Below are 15,969 nucleotides of genomic sequence, written 5' to 3'. Positions count from 1 at the left end.
CACAGCAATAACATTTGTCTTGTTGATTATATTGCTGAGATCTTTCTGCCTTGAAAATCTTAGACCCCAAACAATTGTTAGGTGGGCACTGCTGCTCACACCTCCAATCCTAGCTGATCAGGAGGCTGAGACCCCAGGATCACAGTTTGAAGTCAGCGTGGGTAGCCAGCCTGTTAGACACATATCTCTAACCACCAAAAAGCCCATAGTGGAGGTATGGCTCGGGTGGTAGAGTGCCAACCATGAGTAAGCAGCCTGCCCAGAGCTCAAGCCCCAGTTGTGACATCAAAACAACAACAACAACAACAACAACAAAACCACCTAATTTGTGAAGATGTCCAGAGAGACGCCTTTGGATAAAGGGAGGAGTCATAACTGCAGGGATGATAAGCAAGGACCTTTGCTCTGCCAGTTCTGATTTCCCATCACCAGCTACAGGAATGCAAACTCACCCAGGCTGTCTGTCTCCCGGGCCGGGCCAGCCGCCACCTTAGAGCAAGGATTGATTGCCATTCCTCCCTGCATCACCACTGAGGAGATCTCACAAACCATGCCCGCCCAGCGTGCCGCCTCCAGCCAGGACACTGGAAATATCCACATTGTATGTGTGTGTGTGTGTGTGTATGCGTGTGTGTGTGTGCATGTGTGTGTGTACCCATATGATTTGTGTGTACATTCAGGATTGAGGACCACTGCTAGACCCCCTCCTAGATAGTATATATCATTATATGTAAAAATTGATTGTAGGCAGGCTGCCAGGGGCTCATACCTATACTAGCTATTTGATCTGGAGAATCAAGGTTTGAAGCCAGCCTGGACAGAAAAGGAGTGGAGGTAGAAGATCCAAGTGTGAGGTTAATAGAAAAGGTTGAAGACGTAGCTAAGAATGTTTTTCACAGAATAGTTTGACAGATCTTTTTGTAACCGTTGTTTTGATTCAGTGATCTACAGCAATGTGTTTTACACTGTGGTTTGCAGCCACCTATGGGGAGGCTTATGTAGCTTACGTAAAAGGTGCCCAGGCTGACAAAGCCTCTTGCAATCACTTCCCAGGAGCTGGTGCCTGCCACCCCACAGCCCATCCCAAGACCTGCAGGTTTAGGAATCACTCCTTCATGTTTCTGGACTGAGGCAAAGGAGTGGCAAAGCATCTTTGTAATCTTTTAAACTCAGACTTGAGGTTTCTTTTATTTTTTGTTTTGTGCCCATATTGGGGTTTGAACTCACACAGTGGCATTTTCATTCAAGGCTGGTACTCTGCTATATGAGTCACAACACCACTTCTGGAGTTTTGTTGGCTAATTGGTGATAAAAGTCTCATGGATTTTGCAGCCAGGGCTGGCATTGAACCGTGATCCTCAGATCTCAGCCTCCTGAGTAGCTAGGATTAGAGATGTCATCCACTGCGCCCTGCTCAAGGTTTCTTAGTGACAATTTCTGTTCACTATTCTTGCACACTGGTTCTAGAGCCTGGTGTTGAGATGGGAAACAAAGCACAGACAGAACAACGATTTCTTTATACGCATTTTAATAGCCACTAAAAGGAATTTTATTTCCTCTCACTTGTGGGTCTGCGTGTTGGCTTCAATTTCAAGGCTGCAGCCACATCTAGCCATGTCTATCATACATTTATACACACATGCCCACACACGCTAAGCACCAGCGAGGCGGCACTGGCCTGGCCAGCCTCCTTCCCTGGGCGCCCGGTCTGCTGAACGTCTGCTGTTTGTCTGCTGTGTGCCAGACATTCGAAAAGCTTGGAGTGGCACCAGCCCCATTTCTGCACGGGAAGTTTAGGATGCCAAACTGGGGTTGCCTATTTGGAGGTTGTATGAAGAAAACAGAAGGTGCTCGGCTAAACATGAGAGGGCAGCACGGAGATCCGCAGGGTCCACGCGTGGCCATGGAGGCCCCGGGTGCTGCCCAGGTTAGGTGCAGATCTGTGGGCTCAGCAGTGTGCCTCTATTGCTGCCCTGGTGCTCCCCTGTCGGGGCCTTGTGCCCCTCTGTAGGAGGCAGGGCCCTATTTCCCCTGGGCGTGTGGAGCGTGTACAGCTGGCGGTGTGGGGCCTGCACTGTCAAGAGCAGCACTGCAACGTCCTCGGCGCCATCTGCGTGGGCCCTGCTTAGTCCTGGGTGTGCAGACTGTGGCTGATGGTATTCTGTCACTGCCATGAAGTCCTCACGCCTTGCTGGCTGTGGCCTGGGCTCTGCCTCTCCCACACTTTGGAGAGAGTGGGGTCACCCCTTCAGCACATGGGGAGCTGCCCGGGATGGGCGCGGGCCCCGGCTTCCAGCTCTGGCAGCCATGTGCAGGCCAGCTGGCTGGCTTCGCTTCCCGGCTGGCTCCTGGAAGGCAAGGTTCACAGATCCTGGAAGGCGAGGGTCACAGGGCTGGCGTGCACAGCAGAACCCCGAAGGATTTCACCTGCGGGCAAATGTAAGTCATACTTAACTCCCAGCTGGCAGTGCCTGCGGCTGGGGTTAGAGCAGCACTGGAAGCTGGTTATGGGGATGAGCTGGGGATTTGATGGATCTAGATGAGACACAGAGCCCCCCTGGAGGAAAAAGCCTCTGTGCACTCAGATTCCTATAGCTCAAGCCATATTCCATCCTCCAGGGTAGGACCCTAATATTTCCTTGGGGGGTGGGGAGAGACAGCCCATGCTCCAGGAAATTGGAGCCAGAAATAAAAAAAAATAAAGAAATAAACAAGGCCTTTTCCATCCTCCCAAGAGAAGAAATGCTGAGCAGGAACGGTGCACACAGGGCAGCCAGCTGCAGGGAGAGAGGCCCCCCGCTATGGTGAGGAGCGGCCCAGCCAGCCGGGCTCCAGCTCATCCCAGACGAGGCCAGCCAAAGCCACGCATCCTGTCAGCCACAGCCTGCAGCGAGCCGAGGCAGAGGGGAGGCAGAGGGGAGGCTGGCACACTGGAGGGCTGGGCCTGGGACTGCTGAGTTACCTTAGCAGGGGCAGGAGAAAGGCTGCACAGAGGTAATCTTGTGAGTGAGGTGCTCTCAGCTCGAGAGAAAGGGATCACCAAAGAAAAACCAAAGAATTAGAAAGAAAAGAAATACCACGAGTGAGTTCAATCACGACCTAACCCATTGCCCACCGGGCTCAGCACAAGGTCAGGTTACACTGTAGGTCACATTTGTAGGAAAATGCTCAACGACTCTGACATCCGTTATTACTATGCTGGGTGTGCCCTCACACTCCCCTAGCTTCTTAACTACCTCCGAGCCACACTTCCACTTCCAGCTTTTTGCTGGTTAATTGGAGATAAGAGTCTCACAAACTTTTCAACCTTGGCTGGTGATCCTCAGATCTCAGCTTCCTGAGCAGCCAGGATGGCAGGTGTGAGCTGCCAGCACGCTGCTTACTCTGCACTGAAAATGCAAGGTTAAAGGTTTAGCTGCTGATCTTTAAACCTGTTTTAAGCCAGTTTTTCCTAGGGAATTTTTATGACATGGCATTTTAAATAAATGCAGAGAATGTCTGGTCTGTTTTAAAAACCTCTCCCTTTCTAGTTCAGTGTTTACTATCTAATTTTCTTATAGATCACAGAGAGCCAGTGGATCATGGTATTCTTTGTTTATGTGTGTCAGTAGTACTAGGGTTTGAACTCAGGGCCTAAGTGCTCCCTTAGCTTTTTGGCTGAAGTCTTAGCCACTACCTGCTTGAGCTATAGCTCCACATCCAGCTTTGTACTGGAAAATGGAGATAAAAAGTCTCAGACTTTTCTGTCCAGACTGGCTTGAACCTTGACCCTCAGAACTCAGCTTCCCGAGTAGCTAGGATGACAGGCGTGAGCCACTGGTGCCTGCTTTCATAGTGTTGTTTAGAGGAACAGATAAAAGTCAAATTACAGTTCTCAATCTCACAGGGCACAGGAAAGCCAATTTAGAAGTTTGCATCTGGTGTTTCACAGCAGTGTACAGGCTGCTCCAGCATGCACACCATCTGCAGCCTGCCTGACGTTCGCAGACTCCAAATGTGAGAACCAACTGAACTGCATTTCCCCAGACTCTCATGTGATGTAAAGGAGGGGGTGTGGGAATGGAGGGAGGATGAGGATGAGGATGAGAAAGGGATGGAGACAGCAGAGTAATGGAAAGGAAGACAGGAAGAGGCCCCTTGAGGAACAGAGACCCAGTGCAGGGTGTAGAAACCCCTCGGAAGAGCCAAATATGCCCAGGTCACCCACAGACCAATGGCAGGTGGTCCTGGGGTGGAGACAGGCACTGTGGCCTGCGTCTAGTGGCTTCCCTACCTCCAAATTTGTCCTCGCTTTCTTCAAAACGTCATGTGTCCTTGTCACTGAAACAACAAAACATCCCACAGAGCACAAGTTACCAGCTGCACCCTACTCGCTTTGCAGATGCGTTCTCAGCCATTGCCTCTGACCCCTCAATTTGAGGATCTGTCTCTGTCTGTCTCTCTGTCTCTCTCTTTATCTCTGTCTCTCTCTTTGTCTCTCTGTCTCTGTCTCTCTCTCTCATGCTGCTCAAGGGGCTTGAACTCAGGGTGCGGGCACTGTCCCTTTTGTGTTCACAGCTAATGCTCTACCACTTTTGAGCCATGGCACCATTGACAGCCTTTTGGTGGTTTATTGGAGATAAGAGTCTCATGGACTTTCCTGGCTTTGAACCCTAATTCCTCAGATCTCACTCAGCCTCCTAAGTAGCTAGGATGACAGGCGTGAGCCACCGGCACCTGGCCGGGAGTCTCTGGGTGGCTGGCCTGTTCCCTTACTGGTGACACAGGGGTTGGGTGTGTTGCAAGGGTCTCCCTCCCCAGCCCCCCATCCACGGCCTCTGTGCTGCACAGTAGGATGTCGGGGGGCCCAGCTCGGGGGACCCACGCTGGCTGACGATGAAGTGCTCCATGGTCTCCCTCTGCCGGCTGGCGGCCCGCAGGCGCTCGGCCGAGCTCTGGAGGAGCTTCTCCTGCGTGGACACCTGGCTTCGCAGGTCCTGCAGCTCCCGCTCCACGGACGCTCCCTGGGGACAAGGCGCAGGATCTCAGATGGCAGCAGATGGCCGCACACTCGCCTGTGTGGTTCTTACAAAACCAGAGCAGAACCCTGCCATCTCCCGCCCTCTTGTGCCGTTTCTGGACTGAGTCTGCCCCTTCAGAAATGCCTCTCCAATCCACACCTCGAGCATGGGGGGAATTCCCACAGCCGGGCCCCTGGGCAGGTGGGCCCACTCAGCACTCAGGCCTTAGTACTGGCGTGGAAGGGAGGGAGGAATGGAAGGGCAGACAGACATGGCGTCTTACCACTTTGCCCGATGGCACAGGACCTCGGGAGCTGGGCAATGCCGCTCTCCAAAACATGGAGAGGAGGGCAGCCGCCTCGTCCAGGCTGCGGCTCAGGGCGCCCGCACTGCTCCGGAGCTCACGGGCACCTGTGCTGCTCCACACCTAGGGAGGGCAAAGGAGGACTTAGTAAACATCACTGCAGTGGGGGACTTAGTACATGTGAACAGCACGGGCTGGCATGTGGGGAGCCAACACATGAGCCTTCGGAGCTCATCCATGTGACACAAGCCAGATGCTGCATGGACACTGCCTGACAGAGACACGGCCCCGTGCGGGCTTCTCGAAGGTAGGCCTCCTCGAAGCCAGGCCTCCCTTGCAGCCACTGACCTACAGTCACAGGTGTCTGCGAAACAGGCTAGGAAGCTCTGCAAATCGGCAGTCCTGCCCTGCTCCGTGTGAACAAGGAATCCCTAAGCTATTAGGCTTCCCACCCTGTCCGTCCACAAGAAGCAGGGAGATCCGTCCACCACCAGCCACGTGCCGCCACAGCTGTAGTCATGACCAGGGTGCTCAGCATCCTAGTCATACTATCAAGTGTCTGCCGAGGATGGTGACAACGCTCCTGGCTTTCTGTGGTTCTGAGGGACAACACCCTATCAGCCAAATGGTAGCAGAGGAGAACTCAGGGCATGGCCCAGGACGGGGCGTGGCTAGGGTGAAAGGATTTCCTCAACTATTGGCAGATGGAGATAATGGAAATAAATATAATTGGCAGAGGAGGGAAAAGCAGAGGAGTAAAGGCCCAGGGACAGAGTCTGCCTAAGAGTGCAGGTGTGATTACCTCTGTGTGCTGAGGTTCAAGGCCAGGGAAGGCGCATGTCGGCAGCACAAGGGATAGAATCTTCTGGACCAGCAGTTTGCCCTCCCCAATCTGCCGCCTTAGAGCACTGTAGTCGTCCACGTGGCCTACGACATGGCGGCCATTCTTGTTGGCAAAGCAGCCATCCGTGGCTTCACCCTCCAGCAAAGGACCGTCCCTCCTCGCTGGAGAAGCTTCTGAGCCTGGCTCTGAAAAGAAAAGCCACAGCAAAATTCATGTGGACCAACTCAGTTCAGTCCAGAGACCAGGACTGAGAAAGGCAGTCTTTAAAAACACAGGGTGGGGGCTGGGAACATGGCTTAGTGCTTGCCTAGCATGCATGAAGCCCTGGGTTCGATTCCTCAACACCACGTACACAGAAAAAGCTGGAGGTGGTGCTGTGGCTCAAATGGTAGAATGCTAGCCTTAAGCAAAAGAGGCTCAGGGACAGTGCCCAGGCCCTGAGTTCAGGCCCCAGGATTGGCAAAAAGAAAAAAAAAATACAAGGTGAGCCAGACCTGGGGTTCATGCTAGTTATTCCAGAGGTTGAGATCAGAGGATTGGGGTAAAAAGCCAGGCTGGAGGCATGGCTCAAGTGATAGAGTACCAGCCAGACAGGTAAGCACCATACTTTGAGTTCAAACCAACAAAAAAATGTACAGAGTGGGCAACGTTCATAGTCATTCTAGATTCTCTAGTCAAGACAAATGTTAGCATAAAATAAGTTTTTAGAGCAACAAGAAAGTCAGCTGTACAATAGGGAATGCGAGGAGGAGGAGGAGAAGGAGAAAGAGGAGGAGGAGGGTGGAGGGGGAGAGGGGAGGGAAAGCAACCAGAAAAGTACTATGAGTTTGGGACAGGCAAATTTAGAAAACGCTTGGAATTCAGATAATGCAGTTATAGAGAACCAAGGATCATTTGCATTGGTGAATGGAAGCAGTATTGTCTCTGAGACCTTTCATTGCCATCCAAATTTACCCTTTGTCCTGGTGACCCTGGTGGCATCTGACCCAGGGGCAGAATAAGAGTTGTCGGGGAGGACCAGAGCTGGGGAACTCAGACCAACATCCCGGACTGGCGGGGAAGCAGCTGAATCTAGGGAGGAAGGACAAACGCAGTTTTCAGGCCCCTAGACCCCAGCATACACTAGGCACTGGGCCACCTGCAGAGCCCAGGGCTATGGGACTTGGTGGATATTATTGGTATTCGCTCCTGAGGCCATCATGAGAAGCAAGAACCAACAGGTGGCCTCATTTGCTGCTTCATTCTTCAGAAGCACAGCAGTGTTCCTTCAACTAAAGAGTATTTGAGAAAGAACAACTTCTGATGGTGAAAAAAACTAAAGTTTTGAGTATAATTTTATATGTGGGATCTAGAACATTGCCTTATAATAAAATATAAATACTAATGGTGGGTGCTGATGGCTCACACCTTTCATCCTAGCTACTCGGGAGGCTGAAATCTGAGGATTGAGGTTTGAAGCCAACCCAGGCAGGAAAGTCCATGAGACTGTTACTCCAATTAACCCTCCAAAAGCTGGACATAGAGCTTTGGTTCAAGTGGTAGAGTGCCAGCCTTGAGTGAAAAAGCTAAGGGACAGCACCCTAGCCCTGCGTTCAAGCTCCAAGACCAATACACACACACACACACACACACACACACACACACACACACACACACACACACACAATTAATGTCCCAAATAAAACCATGCAATGTATTTAGTATTAATAGTAATTATTGCTCCCATCTTCAAGTTGAAAAAAAACTGAGGCTTAAAGACTTGAAAGTTTAAGTACCTTGCACAAAGCAAACATCCTGGCTCTGAATCCTGGCTGTCATTCAGAAGGGCACATACCGCTTCCCCAATTTCAACCCAATGCTGTCTACTCATGGGGCACTGGCTGCAGCAGCCACCATGCGCCCCCTGCTGTCCAAAGGCTTCCCTAGTCCCTTTTCCTTCCTACCTTGGAAGAGTGGAGGCTGGTCGCTGGGCTTGGCATTGGCTGGGAAGCCCTGGCTACTGGAGGGGCTGAGTCTGGCTTTGCCAACTCTACCATCCAGTTGTTGCTCCAGCTGCAGCCGCAGGCCGGTGTTCACCTGAATGCTCTGCTCCAGTTGTGCCCTCAGAGCGCGAATCTCTGCCACTAGGTGGCTCAAGTCGCCATTCACAGGGACCTGAGTCTGGGTGTCCAGGCTGGAAGCTGAAGGAAGAGGGGGAAGGGTCTGGTGAACATGACCCAAGAACCCCCAAGGTTTGTGAGGATGCTGCCCTGTGCCATCCCTTCCTACCAGAGACCCCACTGTTGCCACAGGCATTTAGGAACATATCTACGAGACAAATGTCACTAGTCTGGGGTGGCACTGGGGCCTGCTGGGACAGTACAGAGCCAGCCTGGAATTTCTCTGGGGCTCCAGCTATGCATGCACACCTTGAGGAGAACAATTATGGCAAGTAATTATGAACCTAGGGTTTCATTTTTGTATTAACTTTGCATTAGGGAGCCAGACCTCCTCCCCCAACCCCCAGGCAGGAGGTCAGCCATGAACTACAGAAGGACATTTAATGAGTGTTGAACTCAACAATCAAAAAGGAGAAGGAGAAGTCAGTCACTGATGATAGCTCATGCCTGTAATCCCAGCTACGCAGCAGGCTGAGATCTGAAGATCATGGTTCAAAGCCAACCCAGGCAAGAGAGAAAGTATGTGGAACCTTCATGTGAAGTTTAATTCTTGTGGCAGCCCCTCTGACCGGGACTTTGTAGGAGAGGGGAAGGGAATGCAAACCTTTCAGGCTTTGCTCAGAATTTCCATAAAGTGCCTCGTAGATCTGAAGCTCCGACTGCAGGGAGCGGAACAGCTGCTGCTTTTCCTCACACTGTTGCTGTAGCAGGGTCAGCTTGTGCTGCAGCCTGTGGGAGCGGCAAGGGTCCACTGAGCTGGCAGGGTAATGGAGCCTGGGTCCCAGGTTAGGAAGACCATCCCTTTTAATTGGCCGGTTGAAGGGAAGAGTCTGGGACAGGTACATTACTGAGCCTCAAGATGCAGCTTTGGCCATGTCCACTAGGAACATCAGAAACACACCAGCAGCCTTGTGCTTGTGCATACATAGTACCCTTCTTGCTAATGGAAGCCAGTGTTCACTCTAGCCATGTTGGTACAGTGGCCTCCAGTTTGTGGTCAGAATAACTGGAAAGCCCTTCCTTTTGCTCAAAGTCACCCATGAAGAAAAACTGAGGTGTCCTGAATTGGTCTTGCCCATCTCCCTTCTTTTAAACTGATAATGGGCAGGTCTGCTCTCACCTGGAGTCATTTTCCCGGAGGGACAGGCGCTCCTCCCTGAAGCGCAAGACCTCCTGCTGCTTCTCCTGCAAGTCTTCCAGCAGCTGCTGCTTTGACCCCTTCTGCCGCTCCAGCTCCTTCTCCAGCTCTTGGAGCCGGGACTGGGCAGACAGCAGAACCTCCCTCAGCTGTCCCATCTCCTGGGAGTGTCCTGGTGGGCAGAACCGAACAGTTAGGGCTTGGAGCCAAACCTCCGCAGGAAGAGAAGCTGACAGCACGCCAGTCCTGACCAACAGAACCCAGCCAGTTGCAGGACGTGGGGAGAGATTGGCTCTCACTGGGGGACAGTTTGCCCCTGTCTTTGCAGGTCTTTGAGCCTCTGCTTCCCTTGCTTTAGAGGAGATACTCTGGCCCATTGTTCTCTAGGGACATGTAGGCCATCGATTCAACAATCTACTACATTTTGCCAAAGATCAACAAAGTTTTCTTCTGTATGGTTTTTAGAGTATTTTTTTCATTATTTTGAAAATTGGGGCAATTTTTGTTTCCCAGGTTGTCAAAATCTTTTCTTTCTCTCTTTTTGTCTCTTTCTCTTGGTGTGTGTGTGTGTGTGTGTGTGTGTGTACAGTAGTAGGAGGACTTGAACTCAGCTTGGATTTTGTTCTATAGTGTTTTCCACTCAAGGCTGGCACTGTACCACTTGAACCACAGTTCTGCTTCTAGATTTTTGCTGGTTCATTGGAGATTAGAGTTTCATGGGCTTTTCTGCCCAGGCTGGCTTCAAAAACTGTAATCATCAGATCTCAGCCTCTTCAGTAGCTAGGATTACAGGTATGGGCCACCAGCACCCAGCTTTAAAAAAAAAATCTCTCTTGGTCACAAAATCTCCAAAATGATGTGTGTATACCCCACCCATTTGACAACTCCTGGCTTCACAGAAGTAATGGCCTCCAACAGCCACTCAGCCCAGCAGCCAGGGAGTCTGAGGGCCATCCGTGGTTGACACCTCTGAGGGTACAGCCTTTTGTAGACCAAGAACAGCTATGAAAATATTGAATGGGTCATTGGGTGTTCAGTCGATCTCCTTGCTATTCCAATGGGTGATGGGTATGCAGGGAAGGAAATAGATGTAGAATGACCCCAGTGTGTGACTTCTCCATCACCCACCTCTGGAAATGTGACTCAGCTGAGCCTGAAGGCTCCGGTTTTCTTCCTTGAGGACTCTGTTCTCATTACAGAGCTGGGACATGGAATCCAGGCCCTGACCACCAAAGTGAGGGGTGGGTCCTGTACCAGAAAAACACACGTAAGTAACAGATGCTTCCAGATGTTTCCCATTCTCCATCTCCCAAAGATCTACTGTGTCAAACCATTCAAAAGCCCTAGGACTCAAAATGGAGGACCAGACTAACTAGGCACAATGGGCTGAATGCCCGGCACTTTGGTGCCTCCTCTCAGTGGCTTCTGGGCATGCCACCATCACGTGCCATAGCTGTAGTTCTGCTGCAGGCTCCTTCTCCCTGTCTGGCTGCTGTTGTAATGTAGAAGAGCAGCCATGTGGGAAACGTGGTCTCCAAAAGGAGTCAGAGAAGAGTCTGACTTGGGGAAAGGTCCTCACAAACCTGGCCCTACCTCTTCCCAGGATAAGGCCAGGAGTCAGGAGACCCTCCTGCCTTAAGCAGAGCTCCTCTGTACCCTCAGACACTTCCCTAAAGCAAAAATCCTCCCACCATCACGGCTGGGCTGCAAATAACAAGTGACATAAAGCATAGGAAAATGCTCAGAGCGCTGGGAAACTCTGCCTAAGGGTCCTCCCGTGTGAAGCTCCTGAAGCCCAGCCCCAGATGGTCAGGGCCAAGCCTCTCCTACCGCTCCCTCGGGTGGTAGAGCTCAGGCGGTGCTGCAGCTGCTCTCGCAGCCGGTCATTGACACAGATGGACTCCTCCAGCCGCTGGCGCAGGTTCCGGATCTCCCCCAAGTGCTCTTCTAGCAGATCGGCGCCTGGACACGGAGAAAAGTGGGGAAGAGTACATGTTGCCAGGAGGGTGGGGAGCTCAGCACTTGGGATCTCAACATCACTAACCACTACCATCTAATGCCAATGACTTCCTCTCACATGGGCATCATGTCTGTAATCCCAGCTACTCAGGAGGCTGAGATATAAGGTTCCCAATTCAAAGCCAGCCCCAGCAGGAAAGTCTGTGAGAGTCTTACCTCCAATTAACTAGCAAAAGGCCATAAGTGGAGGCATGGCTCAAGTGATAAAACTCTAGCCTTAAGCAGAAAAAGCCAAGTAAGAGAGCATAGGTTCCCTGAGTTCAAGTCCCATTATCAGCAAACAAACAAGAAAAAAAAAAAAAAAGAGTAGCCGGTCTGGGTAAGCATGGGCCAGCCCTGGCTAAGGCGTCCTTGTGGGCATCCTCGCACACAGGTTCTGGAAAGTGGAGGCCACGCCACATGGCTTAGAAAGGAAACTGCTCTCTCTGGATGGAGCTACTTTCCACCAGAAACTTGTGGCTATCTCCAGAGCGTGGCGTTGAGATGACAGCCAAGGCCTCCCTCCAACGCCACCTTTCTCCTAATGCCTTTATTCTCACTCATATATGACTGAACGATTTTTACCAAGGTCCAAAGTCCCGCCTGGTCCACTCAGAGAGATGGCCTATGGTACCCACATGTAACCTTCAGCTCATTCTTCATGATTTGATGACTGGCTCTGAAAGATTCCTTCAAAGCACTAGTACTTGGGCTTGAACTCACAGCCTCATGTTCTTACTTGGATTTTTTCACTCGAGACTGGTATTCTACCTCCTGAGCCATACCTCTCCTTGCAGCTTTTTGCTGTTAATTGGAGATAAGAATCTCACTGATTTTGCTGTGCAGGATGGCTGTGAATTGAAATCCTCAGATCTCGGCCTCCTGAGTAGCTAGGATTATAGGGGTGAGCTACTGGCTCCTGGCTGTTTGGGTTTTAGACAAGGGACATACATCTATGTCTGGTGAAGGAATTGTGTTTCTTTCTATAAAATTTCTGACTGATGGGAGCCAGTCTCTGTAAATGTCTGTGCCTGGCCTTCTAGAAGCCTCTAAGATAAAGGGCTGTAAAGAGGTTAGGGAGCGAGGGACAGGGGCATGACTATGGGAAGTGGGTCCCCAACTTTCTTGTGGCTCTGAAGAGCACTTGAGCTGTGGAGGGACAGCCTTAGGAAGGATGGACACTATGAGAGTCCTTTGAGCTTTTCCCACTGTGTGAGCCAGCAACTACAGGAGCACTGCACAAAGCCCTGCCCAGGTAGGAGAGAAGTGGTCAGGAGGAGATCTGCTGCCAGAGGTTGCCCCTCAGCTCTGTGCCTTACCTGTGGGCTTGGAGGTAAGCTGGTACATGGACGAGCCTGAAGACAGATCTCCACACACACTCCCTTTTTGGGGCCTCAGCATGTCCCACTGGCACCCAGGCTCCAGGCTTTGTCCCAGTTCTTGGGGACCCCTCCTGGGGGAGTGGGCAGGGCCGAGGTAGGGGGAGGAGCTGGCATGGGAACGGGTGCTCAGCAATGGAGCTGTGGGCGTAGGAGGCACCGTGCCAACACCTAGGCAGAAAGAACAGTGAGGACATGAAAACTACCAGGGGATGGACAGACAGACCCCCGGTAATGCACAACCCCAAGCCTGTAAACGCCACCTGCTGTCTTTCCTAGCAGGAGACCCTGAAAGGCAGAGGATGGAAAAGATAAGTCAAGTCATGTGTGTACCCAAACGACAAGACCAGATGCCCACTCGTGGCTCCTACTGTAATTCCTGACAGAATCCAGGAAAGTTTCAGAAGCAGGACTCTTTTCCTATGTTAGGAGTCAAGAGGATAATAGGGGACTGGCACATGTGGCTCATGCCTGTAATCCTAGCTACTCAGGGGCTGAGATCTAGGGATCGTGGTTCAAAGCCAGCCCAGGCAGGAAAGTCTTTGAGACTGTTATCTCCAATAAACCCCCAGAAATTTGGGAGTGGTGCTGTGGCTCAAGTGATAGAGCACCAACCTTGAGTGGAAAAAAGCTAAAGCCCAGGCCCTGAGTTCAAGCCCCAGTACCAGCATAGAAAAATAAATCACCCCAGGAGATTCTAACAGGATGCAAAATTTGAAAAGAACCATCACAGTTCTATACTTGTCCAGTTTATAAAATATTAAATGTTCATTAGAATCACTGTGAGTGAAAGAGATTAGAAACATAAGTACTTTTTCTTTTTAGTAGAGATTCAAATAAAGAGCGTTGTCTACCCCTCTCCATCCTCACCCCAATACCCAGCAAAGGAGAGATTAGTGGTTACGCACAGCTTATTTTTTAGCCAAGAGCACAAGCGGTTTGGAGATGACCAGTGGACGAGCAGAATTCTCCTGCTCCGCCTCCGCTGGCCACACACACAGTGCGCGTGCGCCACACCATGCAAAGCAATACCACAGGGATGTGCGAGGAGCTCTTCCCTCAGCACCCACCCAGGAAGAAGCGAGACAGAGCTGTCTACTGACGCACTGCGTGCTAACTGATGGGCCAAAGCCTCTGACTATCTGCGACTCTGGTTCAACTTACAACAGATGTGTGTGTGTGTGTGTGTGTGTGTGTGTAAGACAGAGAGATAGAGAGAGAGAGAGAGAGAGAGAGAGAGAGAGAGAGAGAGAGAGAGAGAGAGAGAGAGAGAGAGAGAGAGAGAGAGAGAGAGAGAGAGAGAGAGAGAGAAAGCATGCCAGTGTACTGGGCTTGAACTCAGGGTCTGGGGTCTGGGTGCTGTCCTGTATCTTTTTCATACAAGGTTGGCATTCTGCCACTTGAGCCACAGCTACATTTTTTTTTTTTTTTTTGCTGGCTAATAGAAGATCAGGTCTATCTGCCTGGGCTGGCTTTGATCTGAGATCCTCAGATCTCAGCTTCCTGAGTAGCTAGGGTTGTAGGCGTTGAAGCCAGGAATGGACTCCTTTTTCTGCACAGTGCGATCCTTCTGTCTTTACCTGTGGACAAAGACAAGGTGGCAAATCTGGAAAAATAAAGGGAAGGAAGTTGTTGGGAAGGAAAGGAAGGTAGACAACACTGCTGTCATGTTGGCACAGGCATATTTTTTACCCAAGCTGCCGGTACCATGAGTTTCAGGTTGCAAATGCCAGCACCTGGGGCCCTTGCTTCTCTAAATAGAGGGGGGAGCACTACTACAGGGGCTGTGCAGAGGGACCCCACCCCACCCTGCCACCCATCCCGTAACAGGATGGGAACAATGATCCTGAGCACAGAAGGTGTGTGGACACCCAGAGCCAGGAGCAGAGGACCCATCTGGCCTCACCAACCACTTAGCAGCTCCTTTGAGCCTTTGTTCCCAGCTCTGACTATGTTCCACGTGGGCTGGCCAGGCACTGGTGGCTCACGCCTATCATCCTAGCTACTCAGGAGGCTGAGATCTGAGGATCGTAGTTCAAAGCCAGCCCAGGCAGGAAACTCCGTGAGACTCTTATCTCCAAGAACTACCAAAAAACAAAAACAAAATAAAAAACCGAACCCAGAAGTGGATCTGTGGCTGAAGTGGTAGAAAACCAGCGTTGGATGGAAAAAGCCAAGGGGCAGCACCCTGGCCCTGAGTTCAAACCCCAGTTCCAGCACACACACACACACCAGGAAGATGACAGTAAACATGGTCCAAAGAAAGCAAGCAGAGATTTCCCCTCCATCTGGACTGTGCGCCCCGGGGGTTCACTCCAGCTCCCCTCAAGCCAAAGCCATGCAGAGCCACACTGCGTGCGCTGCCACCAACACGCACGCACGCGCAGGAGTGCTCACTTTCTCCCAGCTGCTTCTGTAACATCTGCAGCTCCTGTTGAGCCTCAGCCAAGGACACCACGGGTGTCTCGCAGCAGCCAAGAAGGGGAGGACCAGGGGGACTGAGAGGCAGGAAGCCCAGCGGAGCTGGGGGCAAGGGTGCCTGGGGGAGCAGGGGGCTGGAGGTGAAATGAAAGCCTGGAAACAGAAAATGAGGCAGAGATGAGACACGTCATTAGAGAGAAGGGTGGGACAGAGAAAAGCACAGGGAAAGGATTGAAAAGGGGAAGGCTATGCTGGCCTAGAATGACCGGTACTCTAAGGAAGTGGGTCTGGCTGCCCTTTCCTCTCCACCCCTGCCAGGGCCATCCCATACACATCTTGGGAGCGACTGGCCACAGAAAGCAAGGTGGCATGCCTGAGCCGGCCCAAGGTCAGGGTGGCTGTGTCCCAGTGCTCTCTAAGACTCCTGTGGTGCTCTGGCACCCGAGAGAAGACTCTCCCCACAGCCAGCACTCTTCTCTAGGGGGAGGGAGGGTAAGAGTGAAACTGTCCTCTCCAGTTGATGGAATTTGGAATGCGGATGGAGATAGAAACCCAAATCAATGTGCTCATATGCCAGATGAAAAGCAGACACTGTGTTCAAAACCAGCAGACAAATTCGAGAGATTCTTATCTCCAAATACCAACAAAAAAAGCTGCAAATGGAAGTGTGTCTCAAATGGTAAAGCATCAGCCTGAACAAAAACAGCCAAGTCAGAGAGTGATATC

At 51.4% G+C, this 15,969-nt stretch overlaps 1 protein-coding gene across 2 annotated transcripts in view; it reads right to left on the bottom strand.

Moving 5' to 3' along the window:
• Positions 1 to 1,511: 1,511 nt before the first annotated feature.
• Pde4dip (phosphodiesterase 4D interacting protein) overlaps positions 1,512 to 15,969 on the bottom strand; it is a 64,868-nt gene continuing 50,410 nt past the window's right edge. Inside the window, exons 28-41 of one of the 2 annotated variants that reach the window (XM_070007534.1) lie at positions 15,220 to 15,396; positions 12,763 to 12,993; positions 11,276 to 11,407; positions 10,574 to 10,693; positions 9,428 to 9,617; positions 8,912 to 9,036; positions 8,092 to 8,328; positions 7,103 to 7,219; positions 6,107 to 6,333; positions 5,284 to 5,427; positions 4,865 to 5,003; positions 4,274 to 4,320; positions 2,963 to 2,984; positions 1,512 to 2,427 (exon numbers count right to left, since the gene is read on the bottom strand). In XM_070007534.1, the coding sequence (XP_069863635.1) occupies positions 2,964 to 2,984; positions 4,274 to 4,320; positions 4,865 to 5,003; positions 5,284 to 5,427; positions 6,107 to 6,333; positions 7,103 to 7,219; positions 8,092 to 8,328; positions 8,912 to 9,036; positions 9,428 to 9,617; positions 10,574 to 10,693; positions 11,276 to 11,407; positions 12,763 to 12,993; positions 15,220 to 15,396 (1,907 nt within the window). In that variant the 3' untranslated portion in view covers positions 1,512 to 2,427; position 2,963. The remainder of the gene's footprint in view (positions 2,428 to 2,962; positions 2,985 to 4,273; positions 4,321 to 4,864; positions 5,004 to 5,283; positions 5,428 to 6,106; positions 6,334 to 7,102; positions 7,220 to 8,091; positions 8,329 to 8,911; positions 9,037 to 9,427; positions 9,618 to 10,573; positions 10,694 to 11,275; positions 11,408 to 12,762; positions 12,994 to 15,219; positions 15,397 to 15,969) is intronic. The other variant, XM_070007533.1, reaches the window with a different exon arrangement.

This window comes from Dipodomys merriami, unplaced genomic scaffold (genome assembly GCF_024711535.1).
Source record: "Dipodomys merriami isolate MVZ:Mamm:240054 unplaced genomic scaffold, mDipMer1.0.p SCAF_7, whole genome shotgun sequence".
NCBI lineage: Eukaryota > Metazoa > Chordata > Mammalia > Rodentia > Heteromyidae > Dipodomys > Dipodomys merriami.
The sequence above is the reverse complement of the archived record's forward strand: the minus strand, read 5'-3'. Positions and strand labels throughout refer to the sequence as shown.